Source organism: Rhipicephalus microplus, chromosome 4, assembly GCF_043290135.1.
Source record: "Rhipicephalus microplus isolate Deutch F79 chromosome 4, USDA_Rmic, whole genome shotgun sequence".
Taxonomy (NCBI): Eukaryota; Metazoa; Arthropoda; class Arachnida; order Ixodida; family Ixodidae; genus Rhipicephalus; species Rhipicephalus microplus.
Window position 1 is genome coordinate 219,816,028 of NC_134703.1, and position 26,246 is coordinate 219,842,273.

General features: G+C 45.3%; 1 protein-coding gene across 4 annotated transcripts in view; it reads left to right on the top strand.

Moving 5' to 3' along the window:
- Nucleotides 1–26,246, top strand: part of rhea (Talin_middle and talin-RS domain-containing protein rhea) — a 908,869-nt gene that overhangs the window by 364,054 nt on the left and 518,569 nt on the right. For all 4 annotated transcript variants that reach the window (XM_037423602.2, XM_037423605.2, XM_037423603.2 and 1 more), the window contains exons 28-30: nucleotides 291–425; nucleotides 16,229–16,312; nucleotides 17,631–17,954. In XM_037423602.2, the coding sequence (XP_037279499.2) occupies nucleotides 291–425; nucleotides 16,229–16,312; nucleotides 17,631–17,954 (543 nt within the window). The remainder of the gene's footprint in view (nucleotides 1–290; nucleotides 426–16,228; nucleotides 16,313–17,630; nucleotides 17,955–26,246) is intronic.

Below are 26,246 nucleotides of genomic sequence, written 5' to 3' on the forward strand. Positions count from 1 at the left end.
CATTGCTTCGTTAAACTTTTGGGATGCAGCACTATGAAACGCATGGACACTTACTAGACGCGACAAGTTCTCTATTTTTCTGTCTGTGTGTCACCGCACCCGAATGACTTTGAACCAACTCGCCTAAAGCTTACCGTCTGGATTGATGCATTTTCGATAGATTGGCTAAACTGGAGGAATATTAATGCATTACATAAATGAAGGTACGTTGACGTGTTTTCCAAAGTTCTGCTGGAGGCTGAGTGTTTGTTTCGATGACATGTAGTGAAAGCCTGTCATTCTCCCCACAGGCTCAGGAGACATGTGGGCGTCAACAGCAGGAGATCGACAGTGCATTGGAGCGCATTCGGGAGCTAGATCAGGAGCTGGTGGACATCCACAGGGCAGCAGTGGCCAACCAGCTGAGACCCCTTCCTGGCGAGAACGTAAGACTTGAGTTTCACCTTCACAGTGACCATATCATTTCCAAAGACCTGCAACAGCATGTCAGATTCAACGATGCACTCAATGATTGGCAGCCATGTTTATGAGAAAACTCCTAATTTTCCATGCGACATGTACAACTGTTTCGTGCCACTCTGTTCCTCTTCTAATGTATTCTCACACATACACACATGCTCCCTTGCTGATGACACTCATGTCATCTTGCTACCGTCAATCCCACAAAACCTCTGGGACCCGACCTCACATGTGCACTCTTAACAACATTCCATCTCTGACAACCATCCTCTCTTTCGAATCGTGAATCCGTGGGGGAAGGAAGAAGTAATGGTTGTTGGTACATCACGAGCTCATCAGCATTGTCGATGATTTGATAACGTCCCATTTTAGGTCACTGAGGATGAAGTTATTTTCACCAACTTGCTTGACCGCACAATAAGGTCCACATTTCTGCGGTGCAAACTTGGCCGAAACACCCTTCGCTGCATCACTCAAAGTGTGAGTGTTCAAGGTCGCTTTCTTTGATCGCTATTGGCTGTCGATGACGACCATGTCTTGACTGGGACATTTCTTAGCATACCTCAGCGCTCCTCCTCAGTACAGCCTCAGCTCTGTAGCGAGCACATCGTGTGCCTCCTCTGGAGGGCTCCTCCATATCTCCTGTACTTTCCCACGGAGTGCGCAACTTGCTGCCATTTCAAAGCGATATTGGAGTTTACTTTGCTGTCTGTAATGCGCATGGCAAGGCTGATCTCGAGTATACGGTGGTCACATTGCACATTAGGCACATTGCTCATAGACCCTGCTAAACCGTACCATTGTGATGCTCCACCATCTGTCCAGACGGCCGGCAAGGCTCAGTATGCTGATTCTTTATTCCTCAATGTTAGAGGAAGTTATGCCATAATGAGCTGACAAAGGGCTTCCTGTTGTCACTGGGGATGGCCACAGGTGGCTATGGTAGCAAAATCCTTGGAGCATGCGCTCTAGTATTTTCGCACTGACTGCTGCTCATAGAGGGAACAGCAGTTGAAACTTTGTAAACCATTCAGTGACTATTAGCAAGTATTTGTGTTCTCAAGGTGTAGAAAGCAAGAATCCAATTACAGTAGACTCTCAGTAAACAGAGATCTGTTTAACGGAACTGCTGCTAAAATATAACAAATTCTCCTGACAAGATTGGTTTCATTCTTGCATTGTGTGCCTCTGTTCATCTCTCAGTAAATGGCGCTCCTGTTAAACCCAATCACATTTTACTTGTCCCTTCACATTCCCTTTAATGGGAGTCTACTGTATGTCAACACTAAGTTCTTCGATGGGTTCTGTTGCCCACTGACTGCCCATCAGACCTTCAGGCTTGTTGCCCCGAGCTTTTGTGTGCTGAGAGATAGCAAAGTCCGGCACATACTTTTATATGTTGGCCCTAATGCCCAGCCAGAGGAATTGTGTCACTACATACCTCAAAGTTTTGTGGAAAACCCCTTGTGGGCCACAGTGGGGTCGTCGTGCACCATTTTCAATGCCAGGTGCCGGAGGTGAGAAGGCACCCTTCTGTTGCCTCTTTTTGAACTACTGAACTAGCGGTCTAGTTTCTGCCAGATCATGATCAGGGTGGGTACGAATTCGGGAAAATAATCTTTTCAGTTTTGAGGGACTGCTGTTACGAGCCTGCTCAAATGTAATTTTCCCTTCAGGAACTTGCACGTCAATGGGTTTGTGTAGGGGGAAGGGGGCAAGCTGTCACTGAGGTGGTCCTCACATTCAAAAGGAGCTCTACTCAGGGCATATGCCGGTGTATTTGCCAGCCCCCATCTGTACTTGATTCCGCAATCAAAATTCTGCAGCTGGAGGGCTTCGTCGGTCCTAAACATCCTTGACAGGGATGAGGGGGTCACAGTGTATCTCAAACTTTGTAATACATACACCCTGAATTGGTCTACTGTTCACACCATTGCTAGGCACTTCTGCTCCTGGATGGTATAGTGGCTGCGAGAATAAAGCAAACTGGCTGCAGTTCATCACAGCGGCATTGCACTCGTTTCAACCTCAGAGGAAAGTCCATTTCACTCTGGAAGGCTCGTAACTGCATCCTGAGCGTAGTGAAAGCCGGCTCTTGGCACTCTTCCCGCCGCCATGGCTCGTTTTTCTTCACAGTTAAAAATGTTCTATGAGCTGGTGACCCCAGGAAAGCCTGCAGCTGTATAATCATGGTGAGGATGAGATTATGTAGCGCCGCCTGCACTTTTTCTTCATCTGCTCTGCTCTGCTCTTGGGAGATGACGGGACCCGAAGCTGAAGGAACTGACTGCAGACCTTCGTTTCATCAGCATTAATCGTAAGGCCAGCATTCTCAATGGGTTGCAACACTTCCTTTACAAATAAAGTTCAAGGCAACCCCCCCCCCCCCCATTTTTTTTCTTTGCGTCAGTCTAGTCACCACTGCCAATGTTGATTTTTACTAATGACATTACCTATGTCTGTTCTCGCCCTTCTTAGCCAAATATAAACTTTCAATCAGCTGTGGCACGTACTCGTACACCAAGAAAGGATTTGTCCACGTACACAACAGAATTTTCACATTATTCATTGTCGTGACCAAATAGTTGTATTCGTCATACCTTCTTACTTTCCAATACCATCCTTTACAAATGAAGTTCAAGCCCCCCCCCCCCCCCCCTCATTTTTTTTCTTTGCGTCAGTCTAGTCACCACTGCCAATGTTGATTTTTACTGATGACATTACCTATGTCTGTTCTCGTCCTTCTTAGCCAAATATAAACTTTCAATCAGCGGTGGCACGTACCCGTACACCAAGAAAGGATTCGTCGACGTACACATCAGAATTTTCACATTATTCATTGTCATGACCAAATAGTTGTATTCGTCATACCTTCTTACTTTACAATACCGATTTTGGTGAACCCCAAATTTAAGAAGGGGTCACAAGAGCACTTAGATGTAAGTGGATAATGTGATCAATAGATGGATGGTTCATTAGTGAAGCAAATATTAGGGTCGTGCAAATATTCTAATGCTTCACATGTTCAAACGAATGTTAAAGTATTCAAATTTTCTACAATTCGAATATAAAACATTGAAAATTTCAAATGAACGCAAAAATAAAAGTAGAAACTTGATGATACGTTGAGGGTTGATGCGAATTTTGCGATAAAAATTTCAAGGTTGCTTCAAATGGACTGCATTTGATAAAATATGCCATGATTCGGTGTTATAGGAACAGTTTCCCCAGTAAACGGGAATGATTTGAGTGCGAAATTGACCGCTGCACGCGAGCGGCACCTACGCCGCTTGTCTGTGATAGGAAGGCACATTCTTAGCCTCGAAGGGAGGCAATGAGGCAAAACACATCGAAATTTTTCTTGTTTCGCCGCTGGATAAGTGGCCAAAAATTGATGCCGCGAGATGAAAAAAATCTGTCAGATTCCAATTTTGTCGCCACGCAACAGTGGATCGCCTTACTGCTACGGCTTCGATTACACAGGCTGCAATAGGTCTCAAACCACGTGATGTAAACAACCAGCCGTAAATTCAAGACGGCGGCCAAGGCGTCAGCAGGTGCGGTGGCTCGCGTCAGCGCGATCATGAACTACTCGCGTAGCACGACAAAGCTCACAGCCTTGAAAAAGACGCACTCATCGAGAGCCTGGTTAGGATTACGATCGCTGCGAACATCGGAAGTAGAAGGAGGTTCAGCAGCAGTGAGTGCGCATGCACTAAACGTGTCTCACTTTTTCACTGCTGGCTGAATTCATTGCTGCCGGTGCTGGTGCGTTTGCTCGTGTCACTCCTTCTGGCGCATCTCCCAAAACGTTTGTAAAGGTATAAGCTGTTTCTTTTCAGTGCTTTGCATGCATAACTAGAACTCAGTAGTGATTTTAATGCCGAGGAATAAAATCTCATGTGGTGTTGACGGAGTTGGTGGCATGTATACGTCGAGCAGAACGAATGTGAACATTTTCGATGGGTGTGGACATGTTGTTGTGGCCGCTCTGGCGTTCTCGCTTTAATTCTCGAGTGTGAATTCTCTTAAACTGATTTTTTTTCGTGCCGTTTTTGCGGCGTGCTTTTGAGTCAATTTTTAGTAAGTTTTGTCGCTTTCGGACCCTTTGATGCCAAGTGTGAATGCACCTTATAGCGCCAGCAGCATGAGTGAGGAAACCGTGGCATTTTATTGAGAGGTTCGGTGAAAGCAGGAATGTTCAAAAGAACATCATGGGCTTCTTCAGCAAGAAATAGTTGACCCCAACAATTTTTTTGTTTATCTTCATGATCAGCTTTAACTTGTTTCTGGCTCATAAGAATTCAGGATGATAGGAATATTTCGTGTGCTCCCTTCGAATTCGCATCATCGAGATTCTACTATATTAGTCTCCATGTAAGCTTTGTAAAGGTGGTTTCACTGCAGTAGAGGAGTGTTAGGCCGTGAAAACACCTCGTTGAGTGTTCTATAGTCTGCATGTAACCCCCTGTAAACATGGTTTTACTATATTGAAGTCATGGTAAGTTGTGAAAACAGTTTAAAAAAATAATTTGCTCTGTCGTGAAGCGCTTCTTCACGGTTAAATGAAGACATCACTCTCACATTGATTCATTTTTTAGGTTAAAAGCTTGTTATACTGCCTTATATACTGTAAGTATAGTAAATTTTGAAGCATAAGATATTTTACAGGTGTTACTGGCATTTCACTGAATGTCAAATCCTGCTACTATGCAACGTTATTTCCACTTTTAACTAAAAAAGTGGCTGTTGCACAGGTCTTTTTTTTTCTCTTTTTTAACAAATATTGTGCAGTTCATGAAAATATGCCATTTTTTAAAATACGTGGTATATACCATTCTAATTTGATTTATTTATTCGACCAAAATCACTATTCACCTTGAATCTAAAGTTTACTATTTGCACAAGCCTAGGGAAAAAAAAAGTTTTTGAGTTGATGAGCAAGTTCCACGATGATGTATATAAACTCCACGATGTGGCTGTGCTCCATCCGGGGAGGCAGTGCTTAATGTGTCGTGGTTAGCGAGATTGACCGTAAGAGGAAACCTGGATTCATGAGTCATGACCAGATGGAATGGAGGCCAAGTGGCACGTAGTTATGATGTCTGGTGCCAAGTCGTGCCCTTTGGTCATTTCTACTTCATAGCCTCAATTTCACATTCAGTGTGCTGATCAAAAGTATTTGTCAAAACAGTACCATCAGCAAGCATGTTTCCTATGATGCACAAGTGAAACGAAGAGAGATATGGTATTCTGCATATTATATGTGCTCTACTTTCGACAAGTTTCGAGCGGCACTTCTTCATCTGCAATTGTGACATTCTCAGATGAGCACGAACATCAGAGTTGCCAGAAGCTACTGAGCAAATAATCATCACAAAATGAGCCCTTAAAAAGTGGAACTTCAGTGAAAATTCTTGTCTTTTGGAGATTCATTGCATTTAAAAAATGTCGCTTAAGTACGAAGACTGATTGAAAAACATTACTTTAACTATATTGTACCACAAAAATATGCTCCACCACAAACTAAGCCACAGACTTACATTGTCTCCAGGGTTGCGTCAAAGGCACATTTACCAGTGCAGTGTTCAACTTGGACCAGGGACAGTATTCGTGGATGGCAAATTGGTATGATCAGGATTTTTGGGCACTAAAAGAGCACATTTTAGGTGTCAAAAATAGGCAGGCCGTGCCTCCCAAATAGTAAACATAGGCCCAATAAACTTTTATGTGAATTGAAAATGTTCTGAGCATAGACCAGTATTTACAACAGGACAGCGAAATATGGTGACGGCATGTCCTTCTTCGGAACATGGTCTCCCTTGTCTACCATGGCAAGTCCACCACCGAATCAACACACTCCTGCGTCTCTTTATTTTTGGTACAGCTGAGAGGGGCAGCACAAAAGCAGATAAATAGACCGCTAAATGACCAGAAGGGAGAGATGCCTCATATGTAATAGTGTAGGGTCAATCGTTCCTCTGTCAGAGAACACTTTAGAGAATCCCTCACCAGTTCTGAGCATTTCGAGCTGAGAAATGTACTGCAAGTACTGGGTGCTTACAATCATGCTTGCCAGGATTTGCAATGCTAAGCACCACGAAAAGATGTGACATCTATAAAGCTGCTTCCACATCTCGCGGGCAAGTGCCAAAAGATGGAAGAGTAGAACAAGGAATGGTCCTGCGTAGTTATCGGTGTTCTTATGTAACTCACAGTAGCATGGGACACTGCGAAAATTATTTCAGTCGGCATGTGTAATCTGTTGATTGTGTACATGAATGAAAGTTGAGAGAAATGATAAAGGACAGAAGCAGAATCTGCTTTAGTTTTCTAATCACAGCGAGATGCGTAACTAATCCGCCGTCATTTCACACGTGTTTTTGTTTATGCTGTTTTCACTTTGTGCTGGTGCCTGCCCTGAAAACCTTCGGTGCATGATGTGGAAGTATATGAGCGCACAAGGTAGAAAGAATGAAGCACTTCACAGGAAAGACACTCAACTTCTAACTGAACTTTTATTTAAAAAGATTCATTGCACGAGAACACAGAAATGCGCAGGTGCAACCAACTATCACTTCAAGGTGCCACCCCCTCCCCTCTAAAGAAAAGGTATGTTTATTTACTTCAACTGCTCAAAAAAGACACCTATTTTTCACTTAGTGCTACCGAAGGAACTCTGATACATGTGCTTGCGATCGCCCTAATCTGTTCTGCTTCCATGATTTCTCTGGTCATTCTGATTTTAGATTTGCCCAGAATCCTCGTGCTGCCAAACTGCGCATTGCACCCACAATTCCTGCAGTGCACTGGCAACTGCGTGCCACCTGCGAGAACCTTCAAGGATGTCGTATGTTCTCAGAGTCGATCATTTAAAAATGACCCGTCTGGCCGATGTACACTTTTCTGCAGCTCAAGGGTGTTAATACACAACCGCTGAAGTACACAGTACATTCAGTGTGGCATGTTTTTTAGTGCAACCGCTGTTGTTCACCCTTCCACGATTTCCTATTATGGGACACAGTTTTGCCAGTTTGCAGGGAGCCGGGAGAACGTGTACTCCGTGCTTGCGCCCAATCTTCATCAAAGTGTGTGACATCTTGTGCACATAGGGCATGGCTACAACCGTTTTTGTTGGCCTTATTTTCGCCGTGTTAGTAGCACTTGACCTCTTCAACTTCATCAACATGGTAATGCCTACTGCCACAAGCAAGCTGTCTGGGTAACCCGAACAGAGTAGGCGTCTTACTTGATTCCGGAAACTGCGTTTCATTTTATGTGGACATGATTTGCGGAGTGATGAACTAAGGCAGGAATTAGCTATCGCCCTTTTCAGTAGCTTGCTTTGAAAATAGTCAAAGGGTAGCAGGCCCTTCTTTGGTTGCGGGGAAGACTCCCAGCAAACGTGACCAACTTCATTAAAATCAATGTTATGATCTAAAAACTGCAAAGCCTCTCTGGCTGGTTGTTCATGGGTGAATGACAATGAACTTTTGTATTGTTTAAAGCAATCCAAAATGTTGGTTACTACTGAAGTGGGTGAACAGTTATCCTCTATGTTCAACGTCACTAGGATATCTGTAGACATTAACACATCTATAGACATTAACATATCTGTAGACACAAACTACAGGTTGTCCCACGAGCTCATGTTGTAGTTTCCGGTCAAGTTTTGCTAGGAATATTTCACAAAGCACAGGAGCCACACAGGACCCAATGCATATGCCCTTCCTTTGGACAACTGTGAAATCATCAAATGTCACCAAAGTTGCACACAGGTAGCACTGAAGAAACTCCATGAAATTTTCTACATTAATTAATGCATTGTTTTGAAAGTTTACTCCTCCGAAAGAGTCAATGGCCTCCGGTTTAGCTGGAACAGTCTGTCGTATGGGACAGAATAAAACAATTCTTCGACATCAACCAAAAAACCGTAATTAGCACCGCAAATGCCTGACAACAGGTCTTTTCACCAGTACGTCCGAACACTTTAGCTTGAAGGGGTCATCAGGAGCCAATAGGTTCAGGCATGATTGCAGGTAGCAGCTCACAAGATGTTGCAAACATCCCTTTTCGATGGCCCCGCAGGGGCGCCTGCGCAAGTAGGCGTTTGGTGTGTAGCGACACCACGGACCCGAGCTAACGGGGGAGTTTTGACTCCTTCCCACGCCTAGCCGTGCGTGGCTTTGCCGTGTCCGGGGAAAAGGGGATCCTGGGGGTTGAGCTGACGCTGGGTGATTGGACCTTTAAGGCCCCCCCGGCAGAGGCAACACACCCCTTTGGCCCCGGCTTCACGTAGACGGCACCCCTGGGCTGACCCACCCAGGGGAAATCGGCAGTCGCCTTTTCCTATCTCTCTCTCCCTACATCTTCGTCTTTATCTCTTACTATTTATCTGTCCTGTCTTCTACTCTCTTCCATTTACTTCCGATATTCATGGCGGCAAGGGTTAACCTTGTGTAGGTATCCCACCTTGGATAATTACATTGGGTTATAGTGACAGCGTACGGCTGGCGTCGGGAGGGCTTGTTTTAACAAGTCCAACCGCGTCCCCTTGTTGGGCTCCGTGGTGGGTGGTCGCCGCTGTTACCGAACACATTCATACTTGTATGGCTTTACAAGCATCCGCCGACCTTGATCGGTCTCGCAAGGGAGGCCGCACCGAAGCAAGTTATCACGTCTCGAAAGAAACTAAAGTTACTTTCGCAAAGTACCACATTATCCACAGTGACAGCACACCTCTAAGAAAATTATCCCCATTTTTGGTGGCTAAATGCCTAAAAGAAAAAATAGGACCCACATACAAAGCATCCAAAATGTCAAGCGGTGACCTCCTTTTAGAGCTAACCGAAAAAGACCAAGTGCCTAAGCTATCCCAACTAACCAGCATTGGAGAAACAGCTGTCACCGTTTCGGCCCATCGCTCTCTAAACACCAGCAGGGGAGTAATCTCTGAGGAAGACTTCTTAGGCCTTAGTGACGAAGAGCTCCTCGAAGGTTTCCAAGACCAAAACGTCATCAAAGTCCAAAGAATTGTAATCCGTCGCAATAATCAGGAATTGCCCACCAAACACGTAATACTAACCTTTGGAACATGTGAAATGCCCACCTCTCTTAAGGCTGGGTACTTAAAAATAAATGTCAGACCCTACATTCCCAACCCCAGACGCTGTTTCAAATGTCAGAGACTTGGACACGCCTCGCACTCTTGCAGAGGCAAAGAAACATGCGCAGAATGCAGCGCAAACGACCACAAATCAGAAAACTGTTCATCCTCACCCCACTGTGTTAACTGTGACGGGGAACACCCAGCGTATTCCCGGTCATGCCCATGTTGGAAAAAAGAAAAAGAAGTGATCACTCTGACCGTCAAAGAAAAAATATCATTCAGCAAAGCGCGAACACGGCTATCGTACCTTTTCCACAGAAGTTACGCCGATGTGACGCAGTCGGGGGCAGCGTCACAAAGGCCTCAGGAGTCGACCGCTACCACACCCAGTGGTTCTATGGTGACTCAAACCGCACCCGTAAAAGAAGCAGCGCCAGCTGCTCCATGCACATCAAAAGGCCTGCAGACTCCGGTCTCCCTGGGCCCTAAACTCAATAGAATGTCAAGCCCTGGGATCAGTTTCTCAGCGCCTCACTCTCGATCTTCCAGCGCCTCAGACAAGTCAATGGAGATCGACCACAAAACTCCGGTGTCATCGACACCGAAGGACAAGCGCTCTCTCGAGCGTACCAAACAGGACAAGGACAAAGTCCCAGTAACTACAATAAAAAAGCGATAACCGTAATGGTTATCGTATTTCTCTCTATTTCTATTTCTTAATATTGTCACCTATCATCTTTTATACCGATCAATCCCCAGAAGTATATTTACTCAACTTTATTCTGCCATGGCTTTTATCGTACATTGGAACTGTAGAGGCTTAATTCATAACTTAGGTGACATAAAGGACATCATTAAGAAATTCTCACCAGTAGCCTTTTGCCTCCAAGAGACAAATCTTGGTGCAAAACACAGCCATTTCCTAAAAGGCTTCAAAGTTGCCCAAAAGGACCGCGAACATTGCAACCGTCTTTCAGGAGGAGTAGCCATAGTGGTGCAGGGCAGCACTCCTACGCGAGATGTCCAAATAAACACATCTTTCGAGGCCGTAGCCGTCACCATCCTATCATACAAAACCATCACCATCTGCTCACTGTATATCCCACCTCACACCCTTTTCACCACCAAAAACCTAGAAAATCTAGTGGAACAGTTGCCAAAACCATTTATCTTAGTTGGGGATTTCAATGCTCATTCAACCCTTTGGGGTAGCGACAAAACTGACGCAAGAGGGCAAGCCGTGGAAGATTTCATTTTATCAAATGACATCTGCCTTCTTAATTCCGGTGCTTTTACCTACTTTTCACCAACCTCGCGCACTTTTAGTTGCTTAGATCTCGCCATGTGTTCATCGTGTATTTTTAATGATTTCAAATGGGACGTCGTCAACACGTCTTATGGTAGTGATCATCAACCCGGCATCATAAAACTCATACCATCTTACCCAACTTTAACAAGCAGGCCACGCCAGTGGAAACTGCAGCTAGCGAACTGGCCAGTTTTCACAGAAAACGCTAAGCTCGATGAAGTTTTCTCATCGTAGCTTTCTGTTGACGAACTAAACGAAGAGTTCGTCAAATTTTTAATCTTAGCAGCAGAAAAAGCAATACCGCAATCATCCGTCATCGTACGCAAGAAATTCAACCCTTGGTGGACAAACGAGTGTACTGATGCCAAAAAACTACAAAATAAGGCCTGGGGAATTCTACGAAGATACCCCACCTACGCCAACCTCATCAACTTCAAACAGGCAAAAGCCAGAGCCCGATTTATTCGAAGACAGGCAGAAAAGGATTCATGGCAAAAATACATATCATCAATTAACAGTTCAGTCACATCTAAACACATCTGGGACCAGGTGAGGAAGTTCAAGGGAGAGTACTCCTCCTACACAATACCACTGCTTACAAGTCCAAACACACAATCAACACTAGAAGACTAGGCCAACCTATTAGGAGAACACTTTTATAAAGTATCATGCTCAGAAAATTACACCAATTCATTCATGAAATATAAAGAAAATGCAGAAAGACAAAGATTGCCTACTAGCAGTTCCTCAAATGAAAGTTATAACCTTCCGCTTACGCTGCACGAATTGAACAAGGTACTTTCTGCCGGTAAAAAAACGGCAACAGGGTCTGACCAGATACACTACGCAATGTTGGCACACCTATCCCAAGCATCCGCGAAGGCACTTCTCCAATTCTTTAACAAAATATGGTACTCTGGCATAATGCCTGAAGATTGGAAAAAAGCCATAGTAATACCATTCCTAAAACCTGGTAAACCCCCAACAACCCCAAGTAGCTATAGACCCATTGCATTAACAAGTTGCCTTGCAAAAACTTACGAAAGCATCATAAATATTAGACTTACCTTCACTCTGGAATCGGAGCACCTAATAGATGCACACCAGTGCGGATACAAAAAGGGCTGTTCCACCACTGATCATTGTTAGGCTGGAACAAGAAATACGACAAGCATTTCTACACAAACAGTTCTGTCTCTCGGTCTTCTTTGACTTAGAGAAAGCATATGACACAACTTGGAGATACGGAATTCTCAGAGATTTAGCTAACTTAGGGATTCGCGGAAGAATGCTGAACTGCTTACACAATTTTTTATCAGATAGAACTTTTCAAGTACGGTTGGGTACGGTACTGTCACGAATATTTGTCCAATATTTGTCATTAGTTAGGTTGTTCCATTAGTGCGCTTAATGTATTCTTGATGCCTGAAGTTGCCTACATTGAGTGTTTATTCTGCAAAGCCTATAGTGGCGGCCTTAGGTATATTGTTGGTGCCATGTACAGACCCCCTAACTCTGATGCTTCTACCATGGATGTGTTGAAGGAGTATTTATGTGACCATGTCAAACCTGACATGGTCACATAAATACTCCTTCATAAACATAAATACTCCTTCATAAACATAAATTCCTTCATATACACATATTTATGTATAAATACATAAATATGTGTATATATTTGAAATTGTGTAGAATTATCACCCGTGTGTTTTTTTGTTTTTTTTCCAGTCCTTGCGTATGTGACTCTGTTTCTGGAATATTTATTATCCTGTACATTTTGAATTGTATTTTGTCACCATGGTTGATCATGTATTCGTGAATTTTGTATATCAGTTTTTCCTTTTTTTTTGTAATTCCGAGAACGGTACTTTGCTTCCGTATTTTGTTCTTGTTCAACTAGGAACATTTTATGATTGTACTTCCCACCCTGCTATAATCCCTCATGTGGGATTGCAGTATCTACAAATAAATAAAATAAATAAAATGGTGTACCACAGGGCTGCGTTTTGAGCACCACCCTGTTTATAGTGAAAATGAACTCCATCAACAGGGCTATACCCCGTACAGTCATGCACTCCATCTATGTTGATGATCTGCAAATTGCATGCCGAGCCTCCAGCCTATCGTCCTGCGAAAGGCAACTCCAAATTACAATAAATCGGCTTACGAAATGGGCCGATCAAAATGGTTTCCGCTTTTCAGCCCAAAAAACCACAGCTGTTCTCTTTACGCAAAAGAGAGGATTGTTCCCCGAACCCGCGCTCAAACTATACAACATCAACATGCCGGTAAAACAAGAACACAAATTTCTAGGAATCTCATTCGACCGAAAACTAAACTTTCTGCCACACATAAATGCACTGAAAACTAAAGCAAACAGAGCACTCAATGTGCTGAAAGTACTCTCCCATAAACACTGGGGTTCCGATCGACTCTGCCTTATACGTATTTACCGATCTCTTGTACGCAGCATTTTAGACTACGGATGCATAGTCTACGACTCGGTGCGAAACTCATACGTCCGCCGTCTTGACCCTATACACAACCTCGGTCTCCGTCTGTCAAGTGGTGCTTACAGAACATCACCTGTGCAAAGTCTATACGTAGAATGCAATGAGCCCCCTCTATGTGATCGAAGAGCATTACTAACCTTGTCATATGTTTTAAGAATAAGGTCGTCACCTGAACACATCTGCTATGAAATTGCCGCAAAATGTGACTCGCGCTCACACTACCTCAACAAACCGAACCTAATCAAACCACTTGTCCTACGTTTCGAGGAATACTGCCGCTTTTATACCATCCCTGATGGATCACTAGATGTCGCTATTAAACCACCAAGACTGCCGCCATGGTTTGACCTGTCACAGCTATGCGATTTTTCACTAAGCCGTTTCAACAAAAAAAGCACCCCACCAGAACACATAATCCAAGAATTTTATACACTTCAGCACGGATATAGGGATTACGAAGAATTTTACACAGATGGCTCAAAAACGGAGGACCACGTGGGTATTGGGATTGTGACGACGAAAAGCGCAATTTCTGTGAAAGTACCTCGTAGTTTTTCTATTTTTTCAGCTGAAGCTTATGCCTTGAGTGAAGCAGTTCGAAAAATCATCGCTGAAAAATACAAGAAAGCAATCATATACACCGACTCACTAAGCACACTAAAAGCACTACATATAAAATCCGAATGTGAGCCTATAGTAGGCGACATTCTAAACATGGTATACTTAAACAGCCAGGCAACCTGCATCCGTTTCTGCTGGGTCCCAAGTCATGTTGGGATACCCGGAAACGAAAAAGCAGATAAGTATGCTTCCCAGGCAGCCCATAAAACAGTAACAAAAGTAAAAATTCCCCTTAAAGACATCCAGAGAACAATTCGCCTGGCCCTACTAGCAAAATGGCAAAAGCAATGGGACACCTGCACGAACAATAAGCTCCACCTGGTGAATCCCACACTCGGGGAATGGAAGACCTGCCGTCACCAGCAACGGTTTATTGAAGTTGTATTATGCCGACTTCGCATTGGACACACACACTTGACACACAACTTCTTACTCGCAAAGGAAGAACAACCAACGTGTGAGAAATGCCAAGAAGCGTTAACACTTATCCACATCCTAATCACATGTCCTACCATTGAAACACAGAGACAAAAACATTTCAGCAAGCTATACAAACAACACGTACCTTTACACCCTGCTTTGTTCCTAGGAGATGATCCTCTAGTACCTCTGCCTGACTTGCTAAACTTTCTGAAAGAATGTAACCTGTTAAATAAGCTTTAAAATCTCATCTTTTCAGTGTCCATTCCTGAAAGTCTTGTGTCTGGCGCAGCATAGCCTTAGCTGCTTTTGCGCCATAAAAAAACAAATTAACCTAACCTTTTCAATGGGAATAGCTCGTAGGGGACACATGACTTTATGTGCCTTGGCCAAAAATAATACTTCTAGAATGTCACCCCTTGCAAGTCTTCACGATTTTCGTAAGACTTTCCAGTCCCATTTCCGATAGGAGAACAACCGCTCTTAATTTGACCTTGGAAGGCGTCCTGCTGAACGGTTTGAAGTTTTTTCTTCTATAGTTGTTTTTGTTTTTTCTTTGAAATGGAGTTCAGCTAGGGCAGCAAACCCGCCATTCTTATCACACTGTAAGAGAACCAAACCCAAATTCTTGATGCACTCCGCTGTCTTGCGTAGAACCATTCGGTTGCTAACCTTGCTGCATGGCGCACGACCTAATGCGTTCGGTAAAGACAGACTGTTGTCTCTCAGCAGCAGTCGAGGCAATTGTGTCATATATTTCCAAATTATGTTGTACCAACTGGCCCAGCATTCCACTTTATTGAATCTCGGTGCATATTTAGTGCATATACCCTAGCTGCATGATGACGACCATGAGACACGATCTATGTCAGCCTCTCTAAATATGTGCTCTGAAGCAATGCTTTCTAGGTGTCATTGGCTGAAAGATTCATCCCAAAGAACTACACTGCAGAGAATGCCAAAATGACACAACGCTCGGGCACAACATGCGCATGCGTCGTGTGATCCTCCCGAATTGATAGGGAGGAAGGTATGTGGCTTGCGAAGGCTACACGGGGTAAGGGTTTCAAGATCGTCTCCTTGCACCATGGCTTTGTGGCTCGTAATAAACCTACTTGAAAAAAGATTGTAGCCTAACGCTTTTCAATGGGGATGCAACAGCTCCTATTTTTCACATCACCTGGTGAAGGGCACTTTAGTAAGTAAATTACAAAGTAATAAAATGCACATGACGTCTTTTTATTCTTGTGATCTACACTGCCCTGCAGGCACTCTACAGTTTCGCCCACCACCACACTTCGTGGAAGTGAACTGGCTGACCGGCTGTAGAAGCCGTCTGCCACAGCCATGGACGCCCCTCGGCTCTTTTCATGTTCATTTCCCTCTTCCCACTCCTCCGCTGACGCGCCAGTGGTTGTTTTCCAGAAGTTGGTTGAGCTTTAGGGCTAGATTGTACCCCAAAGGTCAATATTGCATTGTGTCTAAGTGCACTGGAAAGCAAAATTTGAGATTAAATACTGTCCATACATGCACCGATTTATAAACTAGACATTTAAAGTTTTATAAAAACACTTCTTAATCTCTAATTCATGCTCATATATTAATGTGGCTCTAGAGGAATGCAAAGAACAAAGTAGGCATTTGTCTAAATTTTGGTTTCTAAGGATAATCAATAAGATAGCTATATCCGGGAAAAATTCAAATCAGGCCAAAAAAGCACGACAAGCCACTCTGACCAATATGCTCATTTTTGTGTGCTAACGAGGAGTGCATTTTCTTTGAAATTTTCTTTGGCAGAGCGAGCTGTGTGCCCTCAAGTTGGGTGCCACATCAAAGGTGGTGGGATCCTCCATGGCCCAGCTGCTCACTGCTGCATCCCAGGTGACCACTCTCGAGGCTTCACTGATTGTATTTCAAGATGCAACATAATAGGCGCAGTACTGCAGTAAAGATGGGCTACTTGGTTTTGTTGCATACTGTATCCTTTGGCGCACACAGACGAGGACAAATGGGATAGAGACACAGGGACCAGCGCAGGCTTACAACTGATTTATACTCAATAAGAAAACAGAATACATGCTCTTTTCAGCACCTCACAATCACTGCGTATGAGCAAAAACGGCATTGCAGAAACAAAAAACTATATATAGAAGACCAATACATTCTTTAACAGATGTGTTCTTAGTGGAACAGAAGTGTTTTTTGCATAAAAAGCGCATAAGCTAAGGGTTCCGTTCAGAGCAATAGTGTCAGAACACAATTCATGGCAGTTCGTTGTGTCTGGTTTTCTCCAAAAAATATTAGCTTCTTTGTCTCCTAAAGATTTATTTTTGATTAGGAATTCTGAGGAGGTGGTATGGTACCTATCTGGCATTGAAGAAGGCAGCTACAGTGGTTTTAATCAGACAACAAGAGAAATTGTAGAAACTTGGCATATCTCTAGACTTAAAGACATGTGTGTTAGTCATCCTTCCGTATCACTGAATGAGAAAGAAATTGAACTGCTGAATAACATTTCATTTTACACTGCATCTGTTAAAGAATGTGTTGGTCTTATATATTTTTTGTTTGTACGGTGCCATTTTTGCTCATGCGCAGTGATCATGAGGTGCTGAAATGAGTATGTATTCTGTTTCCTTATTGAATAAAAATCAGTTTTAGTTCGTGCTGGTCCCTGTGTGTCTATCGTATCTGTCCTAGTGTGTGTGCACTAAAGCTTCAGTATGAAGCGCAATACTACCCTGTTAGTCAAACCAAGTTTGATTTTATAGATGTAAAGAGTGTTGACCACGACTCTTCTCATGTTCATTCCATGGTATGATGTTTACAAAGATAGAGCAGTGTGTAATACACTAGAGCCGCATAATTTCTTTTTGATTGGGACATAAACTTTGTTACAATAAAAGAATAATGGAAATCTTTTCGACAGAGGATGACTGAACTGTGTTCCTGTATAGGTGCCACTAGCAACCTTCTTTGAGGGGGATTGGGGGGTGATAATAACGCTCTGTGCTGACCATTCTTTTGAAAATAAATTTGCTGCTTTTTTTTATATTAGAAATGCCTTCCTTAATGTGCTGACATACTGTAAGATAATTAGCGCAGCCTTAACTCCACTTACGCTACTGTGCTGAGGTTTAGGATTGGGTGTTTTCACCTTTAATTTGGGGTGCGACTGTGTTTTACATTGAACTTACAGGGTAACGAGAGCTACACTGGCACCGCGGCCCGAGACACAGCCAGTGCCCTGCAGCAGCTGGTGGAGGCCGTGCGTGGCGTTGTGGCGTCCAGCGGCGGAGAGGCCCAGCGCCTGGTGGAGCCAGCGCGCCAGGTGCTGGAGCGGTCGTGCCAACTGCTCGAGGAGGCCCGGCAGGCTGTGCTGCGCCCGGACGAGCCAGACAAACAGCAGCGGCTGGCGCACGTGGCCAAGTCGGTGTCAGCGGCTCTCAATGCTTGCATCAACTGCCTGCCGGGTCAGAAGGATGTGGACGACGTCATTCGCACCATCACCGAAAGCTCACAGGTAGTTGTGGAAAATAACTACAGCCCATTGGTGGCCCGTGTGCTGCACCAGTGGACAATGGTGCTCCGCCACTAACCTGAAAGACTCAGGCCGTGACAGTATCATTTCAGGGGAGGTCGAGATGATTGGGGCTTCCATGCTGTGCAGTGTCAACTCTGTGAGGGTCTTTGGTAAAATGTATTTTGAAAAAATTGGTGTCGTAATTCTTTTTGAGTGACTCTACAGTTACAAAAGAAATTTTTGGTGTTGTTGTGTACACATAGTTTACTTGTGAGTAACAAGAGCAATTCTAAAAAAGCCTTTAGAACTTTTAATAAAGTGATACATTGTAATTCACAAACATTGAAAATACAAGGGTGCTTGCTTGCTCGGCTACGTGTGTTCAACGCATGTAATAGCTTGCAAAACTGGAAAGGACGCTCTTTACGCAGTGTCATCCTTTCCAGTCTTGTGTGCTTCTACAGTTGTCACAAAAGTCCAAAACACCCTGCCCAACTCACCTGGCTGCAGAGCAAGCTGCGCATGGCATAGCAGAACTGCGTGGGGAAGCACAATGCAAAACAAGTGAACAGCCTGTAATGAATGATAGGCTTGTGTGAATATTCGAACTGTTAAGACATTTATTGACGGACACTCAGCATTGAATCATGACAGGGACAGTCTATGCGGAGACCGACTCTTTGCACGAGCTGCTCTTCTTTTTATGAAAAAGGCGACCCACTAGAAGGTGCTGAAGAGGACGACCCACTGTTCGAAGGCTTTGCCACAACTACCCCGGGTACGAAAAGGGAGCCGCCTGGCTACTTAACAGCTGGTTACTATGAGCAGATCATGGTAGGCCTTGAGGCGCTCCACGTTAACAATGTCGCGCCCTCGACGGCGCATGTCCGAAGATGGTTCGATATGTTCAGTCAACTAGTTTACAGGGGAAGTGCGTTCGACGACACGGTAGGGGCCTTCGTATTGGGCAATAGTTTTGAAGATAGGCCAGTTGCAGTGGTAGGGATCGGAAGCCAGATGAGCGCTCCAGGAAAGATTGTGGGCGCAGTAGTGCTGGCGTCCGCGCGAATGCTTTTTTTGCCGCTCTTGATTATGCGCAGTAAAGGTTTTTGCAAGCTCTCGACACTCTTCAGCAAGCTAGGCTGTAGCAGAAATAGGCGCCCACTCGGACGGATCTGGCTGTACGGAAGTATCGTGTCGATGGTGTGCGACGGGTGCCTTCCATATAATGAAAAGAAAGGTGAAAAGCCAGTAGTGCTCTGAGGGGTGGTATTATATGTGTAGTATTATGTCGGCTTGGTGAACTCGGTCAGGGCCCGAAGCTTGGCTGGATCAGGGAGAATTCCGTCCTTAGGCAAGACTTAGCCGAGTATTGTCAGCTGCAGAGCTGCAAATCGACACTTCTTTAGGTTCAGTTGCAGACTGGCGTCACTCAGATGCGTTAAAACATGCCGCAGTGAAGATGCGTGGAAAAGTCCGGTGCAAAAACGACGACATCATCGAGGTAGCACAGGCATGTGTGCCATTTCAGGTCACGCAGAACCATATCCATCATGCGGTCAAAGGTGGCGGGCGCATCGCACAGCCCAAACGGCATGATGTTGAATTCGTACAAGCCGTCAGGGGTCACAAAAGCGGTCTTCGGTCGAGCGCCTTCAGCCATAGGTATTTGCCAGTACCCTTTGCGCAAATCGAGGGATGAAAAGAATTCTGCTCCTTGCAGACTGTCAATCGCGTCATCTACCAGCGGTAGTGGGTACACGTCCTTACGAGTCATCTTGTTGAGGTGTCGTAGTTCACACAGGGCCGCACAGAACCGTCCTTCTTCGCGACGAGAACGACAGGAGACCCCCAGGGGCTGCTAGAGGGTTGAATAACATCGCGGCGAAGCATGTCGTCGACTTGCTCGTTGATTACACGGTGTTCTATGGGGAGATACGCGATATGGACGATGCCACAGTGGTGGCTGTGCGCCTGTGTCGATGCGATGCGTAACAGTGGATGTGCGGACGAGAGAAGGCTGAGCCACATCGAAAGAAGGCTGGAATTCTTACAACAGGCCCAGAAAGCTGGAAGCGCGGCATATGGTTGTCGGAAATGGAGGGACCGAATACATCATCGGAGGATGAAGCAGATGTAGAAACAGCACTAAGCGTACTGGAACTTAAGCAGTTCATGTCATCGGGCTGATTCATAACTTTTCCATCTTCGATGGGTATCGCACTGCCGAGACATTCCCCTCGCACCAACATAACGCTGTACGGGGATGAGTTCAGAACAAAAATAGTGGTGCTGCCGTGAGTGAGTTGCACGATTGCGAAAGGAACCAGCAAGCCCTTTCTGATGAAAACATGATGAGATGGCGAGAGGAGTGCAGCGGTGTCAGAAAGACTTGCGCAGTAGACCGACACCGCAGCGGACGAGTTTGCAGGCACTTGCGTGTCGTCTCTGACGAGAAACTTGTTCGCAGCAAATGGACTGTCGGCCGGTGTCAACGAAAAGAATTGTGTGAGCTTTATTTCTGCTGGTACGCAATGAATTACGTCGTCGTGGCGGGAGAGAAAATCCCATCCTAAGATGACGTCGTAAGAGCATGAAAGAACTATGATGAGTTCGACGGCATACATCACGTCCTGAATCATGAGGCGGGCTGTGCACATCGCTGTAGGGTGAATGCTTTGGGCGCTGGCTGTACGGAGGCAAAGCCCGGAAAGTGGCGTGGTCACTTTGCGCAGTACTCGGCTAAGTTTTGCGTCCATGACTGTTATGGCGGCTCCAGAATCTACAAGGGCAGATGCATGAACACCATCCACAAGCACCTCTATCACGTTCCATGGGTTTTCCTGAGGGCTTCTGCAGTTCGACAGCATCGCAGCCCTTGCCTCGTGAACTGCGACGACTAGTTTTCTTGGTCCCCCTCGAGTGGACGTGGCCGCATTGGCGACAGTAGGCGACGTCGCGGAGATGGTGAATGGCGGATAGACGGAGCGGGTAGGGACGACGGTGACATAGGCGGCGGTTGGTCATAAGAACAGCTCGATTGGCTGGGAAAGTCGGAGGCGACCTGCGGTTGCTGCACACGATTGCAATAGCGTGCTACGTGACTGACGCAACCTAAAGCAAAGCAGATGGGGCGATTCTCAGAAGTGCATCATTGGTTCGCAGGTCCCATCCAGGTCGTAGAAGGCGTTGGGCGAGCCGGCTGCTGATATGAGTGCATAGTGGGTGGCACTCGGGGCACGTGTATGACGTCGGCGTATGTAGGCGACACAGTTTCTCCAAAGGTCTGGGGCCTGGTGATGGTTTCGGTGTAACTTAGGGGGCCAGCCACAGAAACTGGGGGGGGTGGTCTGGCGACAACTTGGGTGTAGCTGAGTGGCACAGGTACAGGAGGCGGCCGGCGGTATTCAGGAACTACCTCCGCGATTTCCTGCTGAATGGCTTGGCGGAGGGGAGGTAGAAGTGTACTTGATGGCTGTTTAGCATGTTGCGGGGAAGCAAAAGCCAGTGAAGAGACTTGGCGGGCAACTTCTTCACGCACGAGCGACTTGATTTTGGCGAGCAAGGTTGTGTGGTCAGGAACTGCTGAAAAGGCCGACAGATCAGCATCACGTGGTGGCGGTCGACGAGTCATCAAGCACTGCCGCCGCAGCTCGTCGTAATTTTGGCATAATGTAATGACTTCTGCCGCAGTGTGGAGGTGCTTGGCCAGGAGCATGGTGAAAGCATCGTCGGCGATGCCTATGCCTTTTAGAACATGCGTGATTTTGTCAGCCTCTGACATGTCTGGGTGGACTTTCTTGCAGAAGTCAAGGATGTCCTCGATGTAACTTGTGAAGGACTCGCCGGTATGCTATGCTCGTTCACGTAAACGCTGTTCGGCTTGCAGTTTACGAACGGCAGGACGGCCGAACACGTCGACGAGAGCGGTCTTAAAAGCGGACCAAGTCTGTAAATCAGATTCGTGGTTGTTGTACCACATTCCGGCCACACCTGCGAGGTAGAAAAACAGGTTACCGAGTTTAGCTGCCTCGTCCCAATGATTGGGGACGCTCACGCGTTTGTACATGGCGAGCCAGTCCTCGATGTCAGTGCCATCCACGCCGGTGAAGACAGGAGGGTCGCGAATGCGGGGGACACCGGGACATGGCGTCGGAGTAGAAGGAAGCGTTTGCTGAGCGGCGTCTTGGTGCATGGTAAAAGACACAGTACGGAATCGAAGCTCCAAGGGCATCGAATAGGGACCAAAGGTGTTTGAAGGGCACAGCACTCTCCACCAAATCATTAAGACGTTTATTGGCGGACACTCGGCGTTGATTCACGACAGGGACAGTCTATGCGGAGACCGACTCTTTGCACGAGCTGCTCTTCTTCTTATGAAAAGGGCGACCCACTAGAAGGCGCTGGAGAGGACGACCCACTGTTCGAAAGCTTTGCCACAGATTGATTAATGCAGTATTCAAATTTGCTTGTAATTGAATGGGCATTTCGAATCATTCGAGACGAACGAATAAATTCATTTTAGTCCGCATCTGCACCCTGTACATACACCTGTCTAGATGTATAATAATTTGCATGTAACTCTTTGTAAATGTGGTTTCACTGTAGTGAGCTGGTGCTGAGCCGTCAAAACACCTATCCATGAGAAATTCGCGCTATCGCGAAGCTCCTTTTCAAGGTTAAATGAACTTGTTACCCTCAATTTATCCACAGTTGAAAAGCTTGCCATACCACCTAATATGCTGTAAGTATAAAAAATTTTAAAACATAAGATATTTTACAGGCTATCACTTGCACTCTACAGAAAGTCAAATCCTGCTACTATTCGAAGTTGCTTCCACTTCCTTTGATCAGGGGTGAAAGTGCTGAACAAATTGCGGTATTCTGTGCCAGTCTGATCTGCAGCGCCGAGGTGCACCTAACGGCAATTGGCATGTGCAATGCCCAATTCAGTCGAGTTTTATCATCGACCGAGCAACACGTCTGTTACAAAAGGACGCAACTGCGTCCATATAAAATTAGTTTGGTTATGTTATATTTCGTTTCATGCATGAATCTTGCGCCAGGTGAACAGAATGCATGAATCTTAAGTTGGTGTTTGAGTGCATATCTCATTATGCGACTCTATATATGTTTTAATAGCAAAGCTGTTAGTCAAACTCTAACTATGACAGAGTTGTAAAAAAATTGGCCCCGTATCTGCATGTAATCTGCAAATGTCATCGAAAGACGATAGTCTTGCGTGTGGAGAGAGTGAACAAAACATTTATTTGATGTTCTGCGCAAGAAAATCAGTGAATGGTATTCCGGAAGCGCTTGTTAGAGTGTCTCGAGTTTGCAGCGGATACGAACGAGCGCATCAAGTCACGTCACACGTGAGACATGAGCGCCATCTGGCAGTCTTATTTGGAAAACATAGCGCGTGGCCCTGAGATGGGCGTGCGGGTCCGTCTCAGAGGTGGTAAGGTGTAGAACGCAAGGCGACGAGTAGGTGCCACAACCGTGTCGTCTTAGCAAAGCGTTGGAAACACTCGCTTCTTCGTGCAAGCGTTGCATGGTTAGCGCAGCGTGATAAGCGCTACGGTCCTTAGAATTACTTATGTATGCCTTTTCTAGTAAAAGACGAACATGCAGAATATATATGTGTTGTTATGGTGCCTCAGATATGCGCAGTGATTGCTTTTTAATTGACAATCGCACGCGTATGAACGCTGATTCTTGAGCAACATTGGTGGGCGCTGCAAATGGGGTCGGCCGTTCGGAGTATCGGCTGGTGCTGTTTAAACTACCCAATTCGCGGTAACGGTGGACAAGCAGACAAATGTACAGACAGACAGACCAAAGTTTTTTCGTCGAAGGGTCCCCAAGAAAGACTGTCGTCTTTAAAAACTCGTCACAGTATTGCCGAACAATCACCGAGCACCGCACGCGCTCGGCGATGAAGATCATCAAACTGTATAAACTGAAAAAAATAAATAAATAAATGAAGATCAGTTTCACCTGTGAAGCGAGGACTGCAATAGCAACAATGTAATGCTAATGCCGCAAGCGGTCCTTTCTATCTTTGTTATGGAACCATTATGCCTGTAAAGCTGCCCTGCGCAAACCGCGCTAGAATGACTGGGAACCATCTAGATAATCTTAAAACCTTTTGTTGAGATTACATGTACAGTGTGTACATTTGAGTTTGTTCTGGAACTCACACGGCCATTAGCGATAATGCTGGAATCTTCGATGGCACATGTCCAAATTGCCAATGCACTTTGCTGCTTGGCAGATCATCTGTGGCTGGCGCTCTATGTGTGCTGCTATCAGCTTACAGCGTGTATTGCTTGTAGAGTGATGTTTTGTTTTCTGGGCACAAGTTAGCCCAAGTAAAAAGTTCACTCATGAATACAGCGGCTGCTGCTTTCATCAGCATCACTACGGCCTCGTGACAATACGAAGGCTGACAGCTAGCTCTTTTGGATCTGACATCCTGACGCTCTACAAATTGCTGGTTTAAGAGAATAAGTATGGTCCCTTTAGGGAGAAGTGTTCTTATCGCACAATCTCTTCCCGTTGAGCGCACCGCATAGAATGGTCTACAAACCGATAGCGCGTGCACCAGCTATAGCAACCACAACCTTAGAATCAAAGTACACTGCAGTTGCTCTCAACACGGACAATGTGTTTCTTCTATGCTTGAGCATTTGACGACAGGTCTAGCACGCGGTAAAATGCTCTTGCTTGCGTCCTCTGAGTGACCTAGATGGGCCGCCTCGTTTAATCACTGCTTGAGCAGCGCTCATCACCCTGGCTTGCACAATTATACGCCTGGGTAGAATGTACGATGCGCGGGGATTGTTACCACCCCATACGCAGAACATGGCGGCGACGGCTAAAACCTGTCGAGTCTCAATATAATTTTTATCGTAATGAAAAAAATTTCACTTAATTGCCTTGCAATGGCACAGCGAGTGCATCTAGATTTTCTTGCGGTTCACATGTCGGTTATGAAGCGTGGAAACTAGGGCAAGTTAGTAGGACATAACTGAATATACGAACAGGACTACTAAAAGTACTTACAGTGTAACTACGGAAGCGAAAAAAACAAGAATAGAAAAGAGCGCTGCTCTTTTCTATTCTTGTTTTTTATCCTCTGAAAACAGACCTAATAGTATGCCATCGGAGCAATCATTTGTGCTGGCTGTTTTCACTGGAAGTGGTAAGCGCCTTTTACTTTTCCACTCAGCTCATTCAAAACTGGTGAAAAGGGGTATCATTAATGTTTGCTTTGTAAACGCCCTTAGGAGGTCATGCCCACATTCGATTCAGCGCAGTTTTATAGCACAGGTAGAGCACCTCTTAAGTGCTGGTTACTCGAACGCCCTGATTTCTGCTGTTGCGGAATAGCTTTTGAAGCAAATCAAAAATAAAGGGGAGCGGTCTCAGCCTCAAAATGCCTCAGTTCCTAAGAACTCTGTTGCAGTTCCTTATTTGTACAACATTTTGCATAGCCTGAAAAAAATCGGGAAATGCGCTGTAGTTTCCGCCCCTGAAAAGCTATCAAAACTTTGTAAGTTAGTGAATAATGCAGCTGCAAATAGAGTAACATGTTCTGTGCAACAGAGAACACACTTTGTACCTTTCGTTAATGTTGTCGTATACTTTATTCCTCTATCCAGCAGTACGCCCCGCTGCGGTGGTCTAGTGGCTAAGGTATTCGGCTGCTGACCCGCAGGTCGCGGGTTCGAATCGCGGCTGCGGCGGCTGAATTTCCGATGGAGGCGGAAATGTTGTAGGCCAGTGTGCTCAGACTTGGGTGCAGGTTAAAGAACCCCGGGTGGTCGAAATTTTTGAAACCCTCCATTACGGCGTCTCTCATAATCGATTATATTGTGGTTTTGGGACGTTAAACCCCACATATCAATCAAAATTTGTCCAGCAGTACGATATACATAGGGCAAACCGGAAGGTGCTTGAATGACTGTTTAAGAGAGCACAATGATAATGTGCACAATGCGGTTCAAGGACACCTCGAAATCCACTCACGAGGCTGCGGCTGCATGCCCCTCTTTGAGCTTTGGGAGGTAATAGGCAAGCACCACTCGCAGGCCACGCATGAGATAACAGAAGCCTATCAAATAAGTAAGTTTGACGGTAAATGTGTAAGTTGCCCATCAGTTGCGCTGTTGCAAAAAGAGATTGCAAATCTTGATAATTTTTAGGCTACATGTGTATTGCACCCTTTTACGCATGCCAACTGCACCCTTTTACGCATGCCTATTTTCTTCTTTCTTTGCCTATATA